The following is an 18,419-nucleotide window of genomic DNA, read 5'->3' as shown; positions in this document are numbered from 1 at the left end:
ATTGTGTCAAAGCAACTGAACAGCATTAATTAGGAAAATAGTGTCAATAATGCAAAGTGACAATAGTAAACACTAATTTTTCAGTTAAAGACAGTTCATCATTGAATTCAGTGATGTCAACATCCAGCTCAGTTTAAATAATATTTTTGCAATTATGTCAACGATATCGCCGGAAATGAAGTGTCCCCAACTAAGCAAGCCAGAGGCGACAGCGGCAAGGAACCAAAACTCCATCGGAGTGCAAACACAATCATGGAAAAAGATTTTTCTCCATGGTGTGCAAACATGCGCCAGCCTGACCTACCGCCATATAAGCTTTCCCAACCAGACTCGATGTAAGCCTAACGGGCCTGGTGGGATGCTTCGGGGGCCTTCAGGGACAATGCTGAGGATGGGGAGAGATAGCTCACAAGCGTCTGCTCCACCACTGGCATCGCCCTATATCCTTTCTCATTCAGCCCCACAATGTTCTTTTGAATAATTCGAGACTGTGGGGCTGTAATACGGGATGAGTACGGTTTCTCCCACGATCTTGACACCTCCATTCTTTTTAGCATGGAGATCGGGGAAAAACGGAAGGGTCCCGTCATGAAGGCTGTGATCTGGATTCAGAAAACAGCGGGACCACTGCCAGCAGGATCGCAAGCCTGGCCGCTCTCATCAAACACAGCCAGACGAGAGCGGAGCATACGCAGCGAGAGTAACTCGCAGTGATGACAATCAGCTCCTCGAAAGCTGACCGTGCATGCTCCGCTCACAAACAAACGACACACAAATCGTATGTATCCCACGCCGCCAGATATTGTGGGCAGGGAGGAACACAGCGTTTGTAATGCCGTTCGCTCGCAATAGACTTTTTCCATGATTGTTTTTTTTTATATATGCTTGTGCGGACAGACAACAGTAAATAGACAGACACATACACAGAGCACTACTGAAGAGCAGAAGCTGGTTTGCGCTCTGCTTGATGCACTTTTATTCTTTCTGGTGCTTACGTCACCCCGCTCGTGACGTCTCGCTGCTCCATTGGACTGATTTGACACGTCCTTCAGAACACGGTCACGCAAGGGCGTTCCCAAAGCGACTCGAGCAGCTCAAGTTCCTGAAGGGGAAGCCCAGGTTTCTTTGACAGTGGCCTTCAGCTCATCTGCATTTTTTGGTCTCTTGTTTCTCATTTTCCTCTTGACAACACTCGAGCCAAAATCATCACAATTAAAAGAACCAAAGACTTAAACTACTTAAGTCTGTGTGCATTGAATTTATTTAATACACGAGTTTCACAATTTGAGTTGAATTACTGAAATAAATGAACTTTTCCATGACATTCTAATTTATTGAGATGCACCTGTACCACTCACATAAACACAGTGAGAGGGAGAGAGGTCGGAGATTGCAGATCGCACGGCGCAGTGCGCACACACAGAAACTTATTGTCGGTGCTGCCCCGCGACTTTTATTAATAAAATAACATAGATACTAGATCGCTTCAAAATCTTCCACAGCAACGAGGTAAAATTGAGTAACTAAACTGCTTCATAGTTTGTCGAGAGAGACGCACAGATGCAGGTAACTCACACACACAACTGTAATTTCTCTCTCGATTGATAATTAATTCAAATAAATGCTAATTTATTTAATACACGAGTTTCACAATTTGAGTTGAATTACTGAAATAAATGAACTTTTCCATGACATTCTAATTTATTGAGATGCACCTGTACCACTCACATAAACACAGTGAGAGGGAGAGAGGTCGGAGATTGCAGATCGCACGGCGCAGTGCGCACACACAGAAACTTATTGTCGGTGCTGCCCCGCGACTTTTATTAATAAAATAACATAGATACTAGATCGCTTCAAAATCTTCCACAGCAACGAGGTAAAATTGAGTAACTAAACTGCTTCATAGTTTGTCGAGAGAGACGCACAGATGCAGGTAACTCACACACACAACTGTAATTTCTCTCTCGATTGATAATTAATTCAAATAAATGCTATAATTCATTCAAATAAATGTGGTCTTACCGCACTATTTCATCTGAAGCGGGCAGAAAGCTAGAGCTAACGAGCCGTAACTGATTAAAATAACCGTCATTTTTACCCTTCCGGTTAAATATTGCGCTGCTAACATCATAAACAGCTTTAAGTTGTCAATATTGGTAAATGACCATGGAATATGCGGGATAATCAACGGCTTGCCGTGCATTAAAGGATTTTCGAAAAAAAAACTCAACACCACCATCTAGTGGACTGTAAAGAAATTGATTTTGTTATTCTACCAAATAGTATAATAAAAGATCGATACTTGGAGTCCATGTATCGATACAGTATTGCCGCGGAAAATATCGCGATACTATGCTGTATTGATTTCTTCCCCCACCCCTAGTAGCGCCATGACCTATTTAACTTAAAAGCTCAATAAAATTGTGATTCAAAAACGCCTCACATATTGGGTAACACAGATGAAAACTGTACTGAGAAATGTTCAGAACTGTATAGGAGCTAGAAGTTTCCCTGAAGACTACAACTGTGAAGAATCCAGAAAAACACATGTTTGTGTCACCAGGGATGTCAAACTGCACAACGGAGACATGCTGTAAACTAACAACAACAAAAAATGCTCTAAACATTTTTTTTATCCTGTATCACAAACAAGCATGACATTGTATGGGTATCAGACTGTAGTAGTAGTGATTTTTATTCATTCCAGTGTCTTAAATCATTTGATTCTGTTCACCGATTCACTCAGTAACATTTTCTGTAGGTTACATCTAAACTAAACTGTCTTCTGGTAAAATAATTGAAACAGTTTTACTCTAATAGCTTTCTGCAGGTATTATAAACCTACTTGACTTCAAAAGTATGTGCACAAAAATGATTTGCTGACCTAAAAGATGCATTCAAAAACAGATTAGTTTCCGACCAAAATGCAGCTATATCAGAAACAATTTATACTTGACTTTGTTGCCCTTTTATGTGCCTGGGGTTTCTGCAATGAGAGAATTTGTTACAAGCAGATACTAACAGAGCTCAATAGTGCACTGACCTGTGGGGTGATGTTTCTGACAAAGAGCCAGCAACAAAAGAGAGTGTGTGTGCATGCATGAGGAGAGAGGAACTTCACTAATGTCCTTGGCACATTAATGAGGTAGAAAGACAGAGGGTAAGAAGTGAGGTCACATCAGGGTCAACTCTGGATCAGCGGCCAGATTAAGTGGTCCAGAGACAGCGCTTTAATGAAGTCAACCAGAGAAGAGGCCAGCGGCAACCAGAGGAGCTGCTTTCGAAATCACTGCACAACCTTATATTTATTCAGAAACTGTTTAGTGTGATGGGCTTTATATGAAGAAGCCTGATTCTTTCATTAAAATACCCTTGCCTTGTGAATGGCTGATGGGTGCATGTTTGTTCCTGCATACGTTTTTCTTTCACTGTCCCTCATCATGAATTCAGCGGGTTCGAGATTTCTTATCTAAACAGAGGCAGGCGTCTGACAGATGAATGCTGACAAGCATGTTTCGAATTTAAATCCACCACCTCGGGGGAAAGGTTGTAGTTTGCATTCAAGCCAAACTATGTCTGATGTCTTTAAGGTGTTGAACATCTTCTCTGTGAGTGAAGTGCACTGGCAATCAATTGCATTTGGCTGCAGCAGGGAGGGAAAGCAAGATGTATAAAGAGAAGAAGATGAAGATGAAGAAGAAGAAGAAGACGAAGAAGAAGAAGAAGAAGAAGAAGAAGAAGAAGAAGAAGAAGAAGAAGAAGAAGAAGAAGGGGACAGTAACTTTACTCAAGGTGTCAAGGATTGGGGTGATTAGCATGGCTTAACTATAACTTTTGCTGGCTGCAATAAAGCATCATTATACAGTATACTGATGGCCATTTACAATTAGCAGTGTATTCTGATGCAATAAATCAAATAATAATATCAATCATTCATTAGAAACTGAGCAGTTCCAATAGGGTCCTCGCACTGCAGTGCTAGGGCCCTAATAATTATAGATGCTTTAGTCATAGTTTTTGTTTTTTGACAGAAATTTTTTTATTTAAAATTAATCAATGTTAAATCATGTAATATTTATTTATCTTAGTCAATTTTACTTTAAGATTGAATGTAATTTTAGCCAAAGAAAAATTATGAGAAAGTGCAAATATATTTGGTTTTATACATGAATTATTAAGTATAATCATTTAACATAAACAATATGAAATTCTTAATGTTTACATTGTTTACTGTCTGTGTGTGTTGTCACGGAAAGATGCATGACTTTAATATATGGATATATGGTTAATATATTGATCACACACACACACAACCTTTCAAAAGTATCTTTTTTAGATAAATTAACACTTTTATTCATCAAGGATGTCTTAAGTTGATCAAAAGTGACAGTAAAGATATTTGATTTGTTGAAAAATATTTATATTTCAAATAACTGCTATTCTTCTGAGCTTTCTATTCATTCCTGAAAAAAATTGCATCGCTGATAATATCAAGAAAGCTTTGCCATCACAGAAATAAATCACAGAAAATATATATATTCAAATAGAGTTGTAAATTGTAATAACAATTCCAAATATTACTGTTTTTACAGTTTATTATCAAAATAAATGTAGCCTTGGTGAGAATAAGAGAGAAACATTTCATAAACATTAAAAAAAATCTTACCAAACCCAAACCTTTGAAGTTTAGTGTATATTTGAATAATCTCATATGTATTTTAGCGGCAGCCGAGCAACTGTCGCTGAGATTCATGGGAATGATAACATAAAGCCTTCATCCACAGCCTTTATAAAAAAAAACAAAGGAGAAATCATTAAAAGTTGTGCAAGAACAGACATTAAAACAGGCCTGACCTGTCAACCATGCTTTGATGAGAGTGTAGTGCATCCGACAAGGAAAGAAAGAGAGAGTGAGAGCGGGGAGCGTCAGTCTGTTCACCCGAGACTCCACCTCTCCATCGATCCAGCAGCAGGCTGAGAGAAGAAAGGACAAACTCAAAACAAAAGACAAGATGGCTCAATCTAATCCCCGCTGTGGCACTCCAATGAAAAGAATAAATAAATTGATGAAAGAGTATCGTGTTAGTTTTTATACTGAGAATCATCCCTGGCTCTCCGCGCCACTGACGGTATGGAGGATTATAGCCTGCCCCACTGAGCAGAGTCCCAACCCCAGGATTAGACGGCTTGCTGTGCCGCTTCAAGCACCTCGATAAGTGGCGTTCCCACTGCTAAATCAATACCAGTACAAAACAGCGAGCAACGCGGCCAGACACGGCACTCAAGGCCCAATTACAGCCTCTTTACCCATAGAAACATGAGCCAGCGAACTGAACTTCGGCACCAAAAACAGTCGTACTTTGTACAAACAGGGTTAAGAAACAAAATTCGACACGTTCTTCACTGGCAAAGAGAACCTTTTATAAAGACATTTGGTTGAGTTTTGTAGAGCTTGTTACTTCCTGAATATGGCAAGGCTGTGGATTCTGCATGAGGAATTCATTGGAAGCACATCTGCTTGTTCCAGGAGTAACTGATCCTCACACACCGTTTGAGAGGAATATGAAAAAGAAAAATTTCCTCCTCAGTCAAACTGAGTTGAGAGACAGATGTGTAAGTAGAAAGAAAAAAAAAGAGAAAAATAAAAAAATAAACGAGCTGGTTTACTGAACCTTGCCATTTTAAGCCAGGTCAAACTGGTGTTAAACTAGTGCTCTCCCAGCCTAACCACCTGACGAGTTCCGAAAAACTCCTCTAAAACCAACAAATCAGATCATACTAATAAGGTTGAGAGACCAGCAAACCGATTTTTTATTCATTTGTTGTTTCAATAGTTTTAATAGGGGTTTCAGATCTGTCTATCTATCTATCTATCTATCTATAATAGCAACTACCTACTGGGTTTTGATTAAGTCTGTAGAACATATTTAAAAAGGTTAATAAAGGTTTATTTCAAAATAAAAGTGAAAAAAGTGATGTGACGTGTAGCCAAGTATGGTGTCCCATACCTGGAATCTGTGCTATGTATTTATCCCATCCAAGTGCACACACACAGCAGTGAGTAACGAACACGAACACACACACACACACACACACAGGTTTGTTTTTATGGTTTATGGGGACTCTCCATAGGCGTAATGGTTTTTATACTGTACAAACCGTATTTTCTATTGCCCTAGACCAACCCTACCCCTAAACCTACCCCTCACAGGAAACTTTCTGCATTTTTAGATTTTCAAAAAAACTCATTCTGAATTATTTATAAGCCTTTTGAATTACGGGGACACTGAAAATGTCCTCATAAATCACCTTCTCGTTGTAATACCTATGTCATACCCATGTTATTATACAAATTTGTGTCCTCATAAACCACACACACAGACACACACACACACACACACACACACACACACACACAGAGCATTGGGCAGCCATTTTTGCTGTTTTGGTGAGCGGTTGGGGGTTCGGTGCTTCGCTCAAGAGTCTCACCTCAGTCATTTGGGTGGAAGAGAGCGCTGGTCATTCACTCGGTACCGAGACTCAAACCCGCAACCTTTGGGTTACAAGTCAGACTCTCTAACCATTAGGCCACACCTTCCCTGAAATTACTGATACATACACAGCACTGGAGTCTCTGGCACCCCAAACATAAAAATATGCAGATCATTAACAGAATATGAGTGTTAAAGTAAGCAAGAAGACACAAAGTGCAGCCATAACAGCTCAGATCTGTAGCTTCTCTGCTTTGATTTGACAATGTACACATTCAAACACTGCAGTGCTGCTTTGCCTGACAGACATCTTGAGGATTTGTAATATTCCCTGAAGAACCTGACAACATTTCTTTCTTCTGCGTTCTTCTTAATCATTTTCAGCTTCAGACGACTATCAACTTCACATCTTTATCTGAGACACGCTCCAGTATAATTGCTCTCATATGAGTCATCAGAGGCTCTGGTAGTTTGTCATGCCCAGCACTGCAAGTGTTCAAATGCAAAATGGCTAATTCTACCATTTGTCCTGTAGTGCTTTAATTAAGCAGCCCAAAATGCTGTTTTACCACCGCTTCAATTATCACCTACACGGTGACTGATTGTAAATTCTTACAAATGGACTAAATCATAACAAGAAATTTCAATTCTAATTAAATTGTAGAACAGTGGAGTAATTTTAAACTGCGGTTCTGAAAAACATATTTGGTGTCAACCCAAAACTAATATTGATATTCCTCATTTGTAAGTCGCTTTGAATAAAAGCATCTGCTAAATGAATAAATGTAAAACACCTTTAATTTATTTCAAATTTGAAAACATTAACATGCTCTGTTCCAAACCATAGCAGTGAGCTGCCAAGACAACATTTTATAGTCCCTATGAAATGAAAATCAAAAATTATAATTTTCAAAATGTATATAAATGATTTTACTTAATATTACCCAAATTGATTACTGTACCCAATATATAATAATAGGCCGGTTTCTAGCCTGCTAGTTTAGCAGGCTGGTTTTAGAGGGGTTCTGACCACAAAACCAGCTGAACACCAGCTTGGCCTGGCTGGGAGACAAGCTTAACTGGCTTAAACCAGCCATGTCTAAGCTTTTTTTAGCAGTTCTGCTATAGAAGTTTTCACAGTACTGACTAAGCAAAATGTTAACGTAAACAATCATTTGTAAATCGTGTTTCTTATGTGCTTCACATGAGCATTGTGATTTTGTGTTTTACTGCATTCCTGGCTATGGAGAACATTTCAAATCAGTCAAGTGAGGTTCAATTTAAGTTAGAAAGCCATCTTACAAGGTTGCTGCTTATATATTAGACAGCAAGGCAGTTCACTTGGTTTTGCAACTGAGCTACTTTCTTCACAACTTTGTAGAGGAAATATTAGTTCAGGCACATATTATGATGTAGAAAAATTATAAAATCAACCTTTGTCAAAGGTACAAAGTGTAAGGACTCATTAGTGATGTAGTATAGTGCATGAGAAATCAAAGAGGATGTATAATAACTCATTACCGATCTGCCCCCTGTGGACTGGAGCTAGCATCTCTCTCACCATCATCTCCTGACCTCTAAAGTAAAAGAACAAATAAGAAACATCCATCGGGAAAGCATCCTCACCTCCCATACTCTCAAGTAAGCCAATAAGTTTTCTACGATTTGTCAGCCAGTAACTTTTGTAAGGGTTTGAAACCCAGGGAGTATAACTTTACCCATAGGCTCTTAAGAAAAGGTGTCAGTTTTGAAGTAATATTCTGACTGTTTTTTCTGCCGAGAAGTAAGTTTTATTCCAATTTTGGTGGATGTTTCTTCAGATTTCCAGCGGTCGAAAGGATTTCAGTAAGTGCTTTTGAAGCAGATGTAAACTACAGCTCCCTTGTGCATGAATCATAAAACTTTAAAAGCCCCTGTAAACCCAAAATGTAATTTTTTCAGTTGCCTGGGACAAAAATTACAATTAGGTAAAGCATGTCAGAGTAACAAGAATATCGTCTTGAAACACCCACACATTAGAAATAGGAATTTCAATGAGCAAGCATAATCGAATAACTGTACGTTATTGGAATATGATTTATATAAAACTCTATTGGCGAGGAAAGAAAATTCTGTTAATGTTCAGCATTTTTCTCTTTAGGCTGAAAATTAGTGCATGAAAGCTCAGGGCTCTGTTGATACCGCTTACCACCACACATTGTGTGACCATTATAAGAAATGACACATTTGAAAGTAATGTATTTGCAGTCTGATAGGAAAAAACAAAGCAAGAGACTATTCAGATTTAAATCAAACTTAAATAACATAGATGTTTTATATCCCTGTCGCATTTGGGCACTGAAAACAGCGCTTCTTTTTTAATCAGGGGTTGGAATGGGGCGTGTTTGTGAGATTCATTTGCATATGCAAATGGCACCAAAGAGAGGTGCTGGAAAAGGTGAAGGACCTATAAGGGCTGAGAGCACAGCTGTCAGTCAATGACTTTCTAATCTCTTTGAGGGGAGAAATGCAGAGTGAGTATAATATAATAATTTTCAGCCAAAAAATGCAATCTAACAATATTTTCGAAAGAGAAAAAAAAGCTGGTTGAAATATAAACTACAGATTTTGCATAACAGAAATAGATAAAACCACCAAACACACTAAATGATCTATCAGCACTGGGAAAGAATAAATATAAATCTATTATATTATATATTAATATATATATATATACTATTTTCTATCTCAATTAAAGTGACAGCAACGCACTAAACCTAAAGTGCTAGCTTCCCCAAAAAAGAAAATTCTGTCATGAATTTCTGTAATTCATATTTATAATGAAACTTGAGAGATTTCTGTCCCTCCATTGAAAGTCCATTATACCAAAACTTGCATGTAGGTTGTAATACAAATCCATATGAACTGATGGGTTTAATTCAAATCTTCTGAAGAGATGTGATCACTTTATATGATGAACAGATTTAATTTAGGCTTTAATTCACATATAAACATTGTTAGACCCATGCATAGAGTACATCAAATATGGTAAACAGAAGCTGAGTTGTACTTGCCTGACGAACAAAAAACACCCCGTTGGTTTTCATGTGTCAAGCATGTTTGTGTGTTAATCAATGTTTACATGTGAATAAAAGTCTAAATTAAATCTGTTCATCACATAATGCGTTGCTTACAAAAGATTAACAAAAATCCTGTGGGTTTGGAACAACATGAGAGTGAGTAATTGATGACAGAATTTTCATTTGTGGGTGAACTGTCCCTTTAAGCAGATACATTTACACTAAATACAACTAATGAAACACCCTAATTTATATAACAAAGTCAAAGGTGTAGCAGCATTTCAGTACAAATGAACAGGTGACTCAAATGAATCACATGAAAACAAATGGCAAAACAATGCAATAAAAAGTAACTACAAAGCTTCTGGTAGTTAAAAGTAGTGATAAAGTTACGGAAAAGTTGCATGTTTGAAATAATTTGAAGTACTCCAGCGCTTCTGAGAAATGTAGTCAAGTAGCTTCCCAGCACTTCATAATATGGTGTAGTACTCGGAAAAAAACATGCTGTCAGTACCAGAGCTGTTGGGTTTTGTTGGGTATATGAAACGAGCAGAAGAGTTTAGAAGAACAGTCATTAGGCAGAGATGCTTACTGTATTTTTGAGGGCTAAAGGCTAAAGGGCTGTATGGTGCAGGTCACTGTATATGTGCATGCGTTTGGATCTTTGTTGGCCAAAACATTACAAAGAGAACAGAATTGTGAGCAAGTGAGAAAAAACTTTTTGGTTAGCAGTGTTTTTGCCTTAAGCTTCGATCATAAACTTTGAACTAGGTCATTCAAGTAACCAGCATCCTTTGATACCAACAGTCTTTAAATCCAGAATTCCCCTTTGTTAATAAAAGCATTGATAGAATGGACAGATTGAACAGATACTGACCTTTTCCCGAAGTTGGCTTCCTTCCTGCGACAGTGCAGCGTGACCACTCTGTGTCCCTCGCTCCTGACGTCTTGACTAACTGTCCACTGAACCGGGTTGCTGGCCCTCGCTCCCAGAAATGCCACACCATCCTTCAACTTGACCCTATTGCAAAAATCAAAAAGACCACACAGTATATAATGCTTATTTTTTTAATGAAGTAAAGAAATGATACTGAAAAGATAATCATAATACTTTTATTTAAAAAATATTGAACACATATTTGCGTTTGCATTTTCCAAGACACTCTTGGATACTGGATGATTCACAAAAAGTGTTTTTTGTTCTTGAACAGATTGCAGTTGTTTTCCTCATGCATTATACAGAGAAGGAGAGACTACCCAACAGCTCATGTAATACATTGTAGGGTACGGATGTGCTTGTATAACCTCAAAATGATTTGAAGAATTATTTTGACGTCATTGTGTTCTGCTTTCTTCACATATAATAATAACTGTGAGTGTTACAAAAGATCTCTGTATGGAATATTTTTTAAAGTATATTAAATTGATTAACACTGACACATCAATAACTACTTTAGAGGGATAGTTCACTCAAAAAAAAAATTCTGTCATCATTTATTCACTCTCATGGAACAGAAGGTGAAATTTTGAATAATTTGCTTGTCACCTGCAATTACGATGAATGGGGACTGGAAGTATCAAAAGTATCATATATAAGTATCATAATGGCAGTCCATACAAATTGTGAGCTCTTCAAAATCTTCTGAAGTAATCTGATAGCTTTGTTTGTCTACAGATCGAAATGTAATGTGATATTCACTGATAGTCTTCACCTCCAATGAACTGTTTACCACTGCCATGGGACTGAGATGGATTACAGAACCAGAACAGTCTAAATCATGAATGAATCATTGTGAACCAAATCAACCAAATGACTGAAAAGTTCCAACTTCAGCATTCTATTTATAAATCAGACACCACAAAATGTTACCACAATACAAACCTATTATATGAATTCAGAAGACAAGGTGTATGGACCCCTTTTATGATACTTATATGGTGCTGTTTTGTCATTTTGAAGAAACTCTAGTCATCATTTATTATACTTAAGAGACTGGTCAGGATATTCTTTAAAATATATTTTTTCGTATTCCATGAAAGAACAAAAAATGGTCATACAAGTTTGAAACGACATGAGAGATAAAATAAATAAAAACTTTGGGTGAACAACCCCTATTGTTTACAGTGGTAATGAAACGGCACAATGTATCCTTGTGCAGGTCCCACACTGTTCTAAACATCCAATACCTGCATTCAGCCAATCAAAGACAGGATGCTGAAGATGGGCTGCAGTGCAGTTCAAATGCAGAAAATAATGGAATTGATGTTATCGCTAAGACCCAGACCAAATGCAATTAGAAGCAGTCCTGAAAATAGCTTTTTTCTCTTTTCATGTCTTGTTTTGCTTTGTTTTTTTTTTCACATTTGTATCTAGAATAAACAAACTAATGGCACATAAAGCCAAAGTGCTGCAATAATATACTAACCCATACACAATTCAGGACCGCATACCATGTGCTACAAAAGCTCCACTGGTGGCAACTAAATAGGCTGCAGAGAAAAATGCTAAGAATGCACTTGGAGGATAGTTTGAATAACAACATGAGAGAAAAAAAAAACTCAAATCCCCTCAGGAAAAAAACAAAATCTAAAAAGAAAAAATTAAACCACTGACTTTCTTGCTTTCCTTATTCCTTTTAAAGCACACTTTAAAGTCAGCTTGCAGTAATGTTGTTCTTTTTATAAATGTGACTCGTTTTTTTTTTTTTTTACCAACTAAGAATATCCAATAAGCACATATTTAAAAACAAACAAAAAAACTTTCAAAAAATGTATTTAATGTTTTTAGCTTGATATTTAAAGGTCACTCTGTGCCTCAACTGACAGTGACTACTTTTAGAAATATACACCACTTTTGAAACATTTAGCTTGTAGTCTGTTTGTACTGTAGTGTTGAATACTGCACATAACTGAATGCTACCTTGAACACATTACGTACTAGTGCGAGAGTCTGAAGCACATGTACCATCAATATTCTCAGTAGCTTTTCATATACTCCAGCTGCTAACATATCATTTGAAACAGAAAATTTGTAAATGGCCTGGTGACCCTGGATCATTCAGGTTGCTTATACTGTGAAATGGTTTTATCACTGTGGGTTTATTCTGAACATCATGTGGCGTTTGGGTCATATCTACTTGCTCACAGCTGCTACACATTCTTAAATACAGAAACACACATATGCATTTATAAAAGCAATGTTATTAATACACTTTTTTTTTCAAATTCAAAAGAGATATGTCTTGGTTCGAAGGAAAAAACACTGCTTCTATGAAAAGACTTGCTTCACTTTGGTTGGAATTCATTAAAATTCACTATGAATTGTACATTACTGCTGAAACAGCCAATCAGATTTTTGATAGAAGTCCTGCCTTACAAATAAGAGAGCCATTTAAATAGATGTTTCAGCAGATTTTCTACTCTTCAATGCACATTAACTGAACTAGCTTTAAAAAAAACTTTTTTGCATGATTTGAGCCAAAGCAGCATACTTTATGATGCCACTTGTTTTTTTTTCTTCATTTTTTTGACATTTGAATAGTTTCCACAAAAACATTAAGCAGCACAACTGTTTTTAATATTGATAATAAGATAACTTTCTTGAGCACCAAATCAGCATATTAGAATGATTTCTGAACTATCTGACACTGAAGACTGAAGTAATGGCTCCTGAAAATTCAGCTTTATAATAAATAAATTACATTTTAAAACATATTAAAATAGAAAACAGATATTTTAAATTGTAATAATATTCCACAATATTACTGTTTTTACCATACTTTTAATCATATGAACGCAGCCTTGGTGAGCCTTTCTCCGTTCAAGCAGACAGAAGTTGTTCTATCATAACCGGAAATGGGCTAATTTGGAATTTTAGAAAAATGTCCCCTTCCCTTCAAGAGTTTAAAAATGGCAATTGGAATTCGCCCAATGGCTTAATTTACATATTTAAGCAGCAGTAAACCAGTGCAGACTGTGTCTAGTTAAACTGGACTGCGGGTGGTTAATGAATAAGATGCAGGTGTTTGCTCTGAAATTTTTATGTAGAAAAGGCTGTTTAGTCAATTCGCCCCTTTGTGTCCTATCTGATCTGTTCATGTAATACTTGCCATTTACATAATGAAGAAGATTTTGTTCTCAGTTGAACCGTTTTCTGATTGATCAAAATAAAAATCCAATATACTGAACACAGAGACACAAACCTCTATAATAGTTCATCTAAAAATCTACAAAAAGTGCAGCTGTAAGCAGCATGAGAAGGCGTTGAGGGTTAATTAGGGAATGGAAGATTTAAATGAGATTGGTTTGGCTAATATGATTTCTGGAGAGCAATAAAGGCTGCAAAGCAATTTAAAGAGAGATGTTCTTTCCCCTCACACCAGCACATGGGTGCCAGCTCATTAATTCTAAAACAACCTGAGTATCAATTAAAGTAGTATTTACCAATGTGATAGAAGTGTCAGCGCTCGCGAGATGGCTGGAGAGGCAGGAAGCGAAGGACGGAGGGAGATGGATTGTAATATCAGATAGAGGAGATCTGTCGAAATTCTGACAGTCCGTCAACCCTGTGGCAGTTCTCCAAAATGAGTAAATTCCCCTGATTCTCTGACATTATAAAAGTGAGGGATGCAAACGCTCGGATGATTCCGGTATTCATCACAAATCACATTCTGTGACAGTTGTTGGAGCGAGCGCCGTGTTTTTCTCCTGTGTACAGGCTGCATACAACTGGCCTGAACTCCCCTTGCTGATGTAAGTGATCTATATTGACCCGGCTGAATTACATCAAAGAATTGTTAAAGCGTAATCGTTTTATCCTCTGTGTTGTCCACTGAGAACAGTGAAGGAATATCTGATAGTGGAGAGAAGGAGAGAGGCCAGTACGTAAGGGATAAATGTACAGTCAGTGTGTCATTATCACTAAATACATTTATTTGAATTGAAATTATTTTCAGGCTAGAAGACCACAGAGTACAACAAGATCTGAAACTATCACAGTGTAATTTAGTGGTCTATACACAACTATACAACAGTTAATTCCAGTCCTCAACAGTCAGTGCATTACAAGTTGGCATTTTACAGTGACTCTTTCTGCATTGTTATGCCAGTAGGTGGCGGCAAGTGACTATCATTATGAGTCATTTGAATTATTCAACTGATTCAAAATACTATAAATGAACAGCTTTGAGTGAGTCATTTAAATCATTTAACTAATTTGTTCACAAATACTAATTCATTCAGTAATGAATTACTGCAAGTGACCAACTTTATGAGCGAGTAATTGAATCATTCATTCAACCGATATGTTCAAAACACAGATTCATTCAGGAACTAAACAAGTTATGCCTTCATGAACAAGTCACTCAAACCATTTGATCAAAAACAATGAATAATTCAGCACATGAAACACAACAACTGAGTGTTGCTCAAAGATCAGCAATGGCCTTGATGTAACCTAAATGTAAGAGTAAAACCAGACAATGGAACAAACAAGACTGTGTGTAAATGCAAATTACTCAATATTAACTTTCTTTTTATTGAACTGTTGTATAAACGCAATATAAAACATTCATGCTGCCTCCTAACTCAAATCATTAATAAGGAAACTGTTCCACACACAAAAGTCTTTTGTTTTTCCTTACTTACATTCCTGTCAACTGAAGTGTTGTATATACTTGATTCTGATTGATACATTATGGCATTATGTGGGCAGAGATTAAAGAAATATCAGGTTACACAGAATACCATGAAAGACCAACCAGAATGCAACCAGAGATGCAATGTAATAATATCTCAGTATACATTCTCAGTATATCAGGATTGATTTAATCCTGCAGTAGGGGTCTCGCTGGACTGAGTCAATAGTGAGCTTTTTGGCAAAACGCTCATCCCTAAAACTGCATTATGAAAACTACACATGCATTACAGTAGGAAGACAGATGAAGAGAGACGGCACTAAACATTGACTCAGATTCAACACCTGCAGTCTTTTCACCCCTTGAGCTGCATATAAACCCCCTGTGTGAGAGGAATAATTTATGATACATTACACAGACACAAACATACGCACACACATTTGTTCCAGACCAGCACAGATAACCTGGGGTGACAATTACTCCAACAACACTAAATTGGCATTTAATTGCTATAAAAGGCCATATTAGCAAATAGTTTTTTTTTTTTTTTTTTTTTTTTTGGGGGGGGGGGGGGGGGGGGGGTAAATGGAGGTAAGCGGAGAGGAAGACAGGATAATTAATAAAATTAAATTCATAGAAATGCTCTAGTGTTATTTGGCAGACGATTGTATCGAATGCTGTACTGCTTTTTACTATTTAAAAGCAGGCAACTGTGCTGTCAGAACTGATTCAATGAATGCAATTCAATTCCTGATTTTATATCATTTGAATTTAAAGAGGTAAATTTAAAAAAAACTACTGAAAATCAAAGAAACTAGTTTAAGAGTTGTGTTTTATAGATATTTAAAATTATATTAAATAATAAAATAAATAAAAATGTTATTAATTTGAAAATATTTAATAGAAATATAAACCATATGTTTTTATAAGCGAAGACAATGTGATATGGACATTGCATGTCAATATTTGCTGTTAATTGTTTTGACAAAATCAATTAATTTTGAAAACTATACCTTAATCAGTTGACAAAAAACATTGTAACTGAATTAGAAAAAAATATATAAATGAGTAAATAGACATAGTAGTGTGACTTTCTTTAGATTTCTTTGAATTTCTTTGGATTGCAGTTCACTAATTTTTTGTCATTCCAATTCAAATTCCAACGTATGAACTGAAAGCAAGCAAATTCACAATTTCACCCAATCCTTTGGAAATAATCTGCTACAAAGCTACCATATTCTTCTAAAAGTTAATCTTTAATGGGCGTGTTTTACTGCAATGTTAATGACAGGATGTTAAGGACTGACATGACTCATGAGTACATTAACCTGCATTAAAAAGAAAGCCTAAAGATCTCCAGCCTGATGGCAGACAGGGTGTGAATAGTCTAACTGAATGGAAAGGAGGGGAAGGAGGTCTCATCTCGAGCTCCTGTCTAAGAATGCTTCCTGTTGGACGTCACTTCCTGTTTGTTGCTGCCGTGTGGTTTGAGTTTGAGCTCCGTCAAGTTAATTCTTTGTCGTCCCATTTTTTATCTTAAAATCAATTTTATACACCATATTTTTTCAGTTAGCATTATTGACACTATTTTCCTAATTAATGCTGTTCAGTTGCTTTGACACAATCTGTATTGTTAAAAGTGCTATATAAATAAAGGTGACTTGACTTGACTTAAGAATGACAGACAGGTTCTTGAGCCCTTGCCAATACCAATGGGGACTGGCCGGTCTCCCAGTGTGCCAGACCCGGCACAATGTACCAGGTTCTCCCCCGCAGCTGCATATGTGACATCGGTTTGATTACAGAGATTCCTGCCATTCAAGCTTTGAGCCATTACCTGCCAGTGAGCCGGGCGTACTTTACAAGAAAGGCCAATACTCATTCCCAACAGGTGCTGGAGCCTTAGATCTTACCGAGCTACGATGAGACATCTGCGCACGTCAAGGGAAGAATGATATCAGAGGAGTAAAATGTCAAGCCTTGCATTTGAAAGAGGTTCAGACTGGGGTTTCTGCTAAAATTGGCTTTTTCCCTACACTGTGTCTGTGGACATGGTTGATACCAGTGTTTACAATCCAATAAAAAGACAACAAGATAAAGACAGTAAGCTTGCCCTAGAACTAGACAGGAAATGTCAATATTTGGACAGGAAGTTAATAGTCATTCACTGAAAGCACAAAAGCAGATCAGTCTGTAACATTTTTCGTATCTTTTGAGAGAAACATTTGGCTCACAGTAACAAAGACAGTAAAAGGGGGAAGAGAAATCTCAAAGATCATATTTTGGTGTGATTTAAGCTTTTTTTGTTTGTTACCAGATTTTATTGCAGATTTACAATATGCACTACCAATTAAACAGACGTAAAAATGTACACTTATCCATTTGAAGTGACTTACATTGTATCCGTTTCTTTCTAAACAATGCCATGACTTTGGTGCTGCTGGAGCAACAGGAAGACTTTTACACTTTAGATTCATCAGCACTTCATAACACACCTAGCAAAAATAGTACAACTAATTTACAGTAAAAAAAAAACATGACATGTACATGACAGTAACGTACAAAAGCAGTGAATAATCGAAATAAAATTAATTGGGAGAGAAAAATAGAGAGCGAAAGATGAAAAGTGAGAGACAGTAATAGAAAAAAAACGGAATAAGCCACAGCTAACTGATTAAACGAGGGGTGTCAAATCAGCTCCTGGACAAAGCTGACCTTTAAAAGAGGTATTTGAAAGAAACACCATCTCACCAGCCTTACTATGATGGAAGCAAGCTCATACAGAGCCCTGAACTTTTTTCCCTTAACAGTCCAGAAGATGATTCAAATTAGTAGCACACACATTACAAATCATCAAAGATAATCTAGTTGTTCTGTGCTGATTAGTAAATATGGTGTACGGTAAAGCCTGACTCACACATCTCGCGACTGCAGCATGTGAGCATGTATTCAGCGGCCAAATAAAAAAAAAATGTGTAAAAATAAAGTGTTGAATTCTGCAGTATATACTGTATATACAGTGGGTACGGAAAGTATTCAGACTCAAGTATTCAGGCTGTTCCAGGCCTAAATGGCCTCTCTGCACCCTACAGTAAAATGGAATTACACAAAGAAATTGAACAAGGTCAGGCAAATTGAAACAAAATGAACAATATCTGGCATTTGCCTGACTGAGATCCAGAAAGTTGGAGGCAATCAGAGCAGTGGTAAGTGGACTTGGAGAGATGCAT

General features: G+C 37.0%; 1 protein-coding gene across 1 annotated transcript in view; it reads right to left on the bottom strand.

Moving 5' to 3' along the window:
• The window catches only part of LOC107566201 (transmembrane protein 132C-like), a 106,504-nt gene that overhangs the window by 50,990 nt on the left and 37,095 nt on the right, over window positions 1-18,419 (bottom strand). Inside the window, exon 2 of the mRNA XM_016251572.1 lies at window positions 10,431-10,574. Within this exon, the coding sequence (XP_016107058.1) occupies window positions 10,431-10,574 (144 nt within the window). The remainder of the gene's footprint in view (window positions 1-10,430; window positions 10,575-18,419) is intronic.

Source organism: Sinocyclocheilus grahami, unplaced genomic scaffold (assembly GCF_001515645.1).
Source record: "Sinocyclocheilus grahami isolate Dianchi unplaced genomic scaffold, SAMN03320097.WGS_v1.1 scaffold1057.1, whole genome shotgun sequence".
NCBI lineage: Eukaryota > Metazoa > Chordata > Actinopteri > Cypriniformes > Cyprinidae > Sinocyclocheilus > Sinocyclocheilus grahami.
The sequence above is the reverse complement of the archived record's forward strand: the minus strand, read 5'-3'. Positions and strand labels throughout refer to the sequence as shown.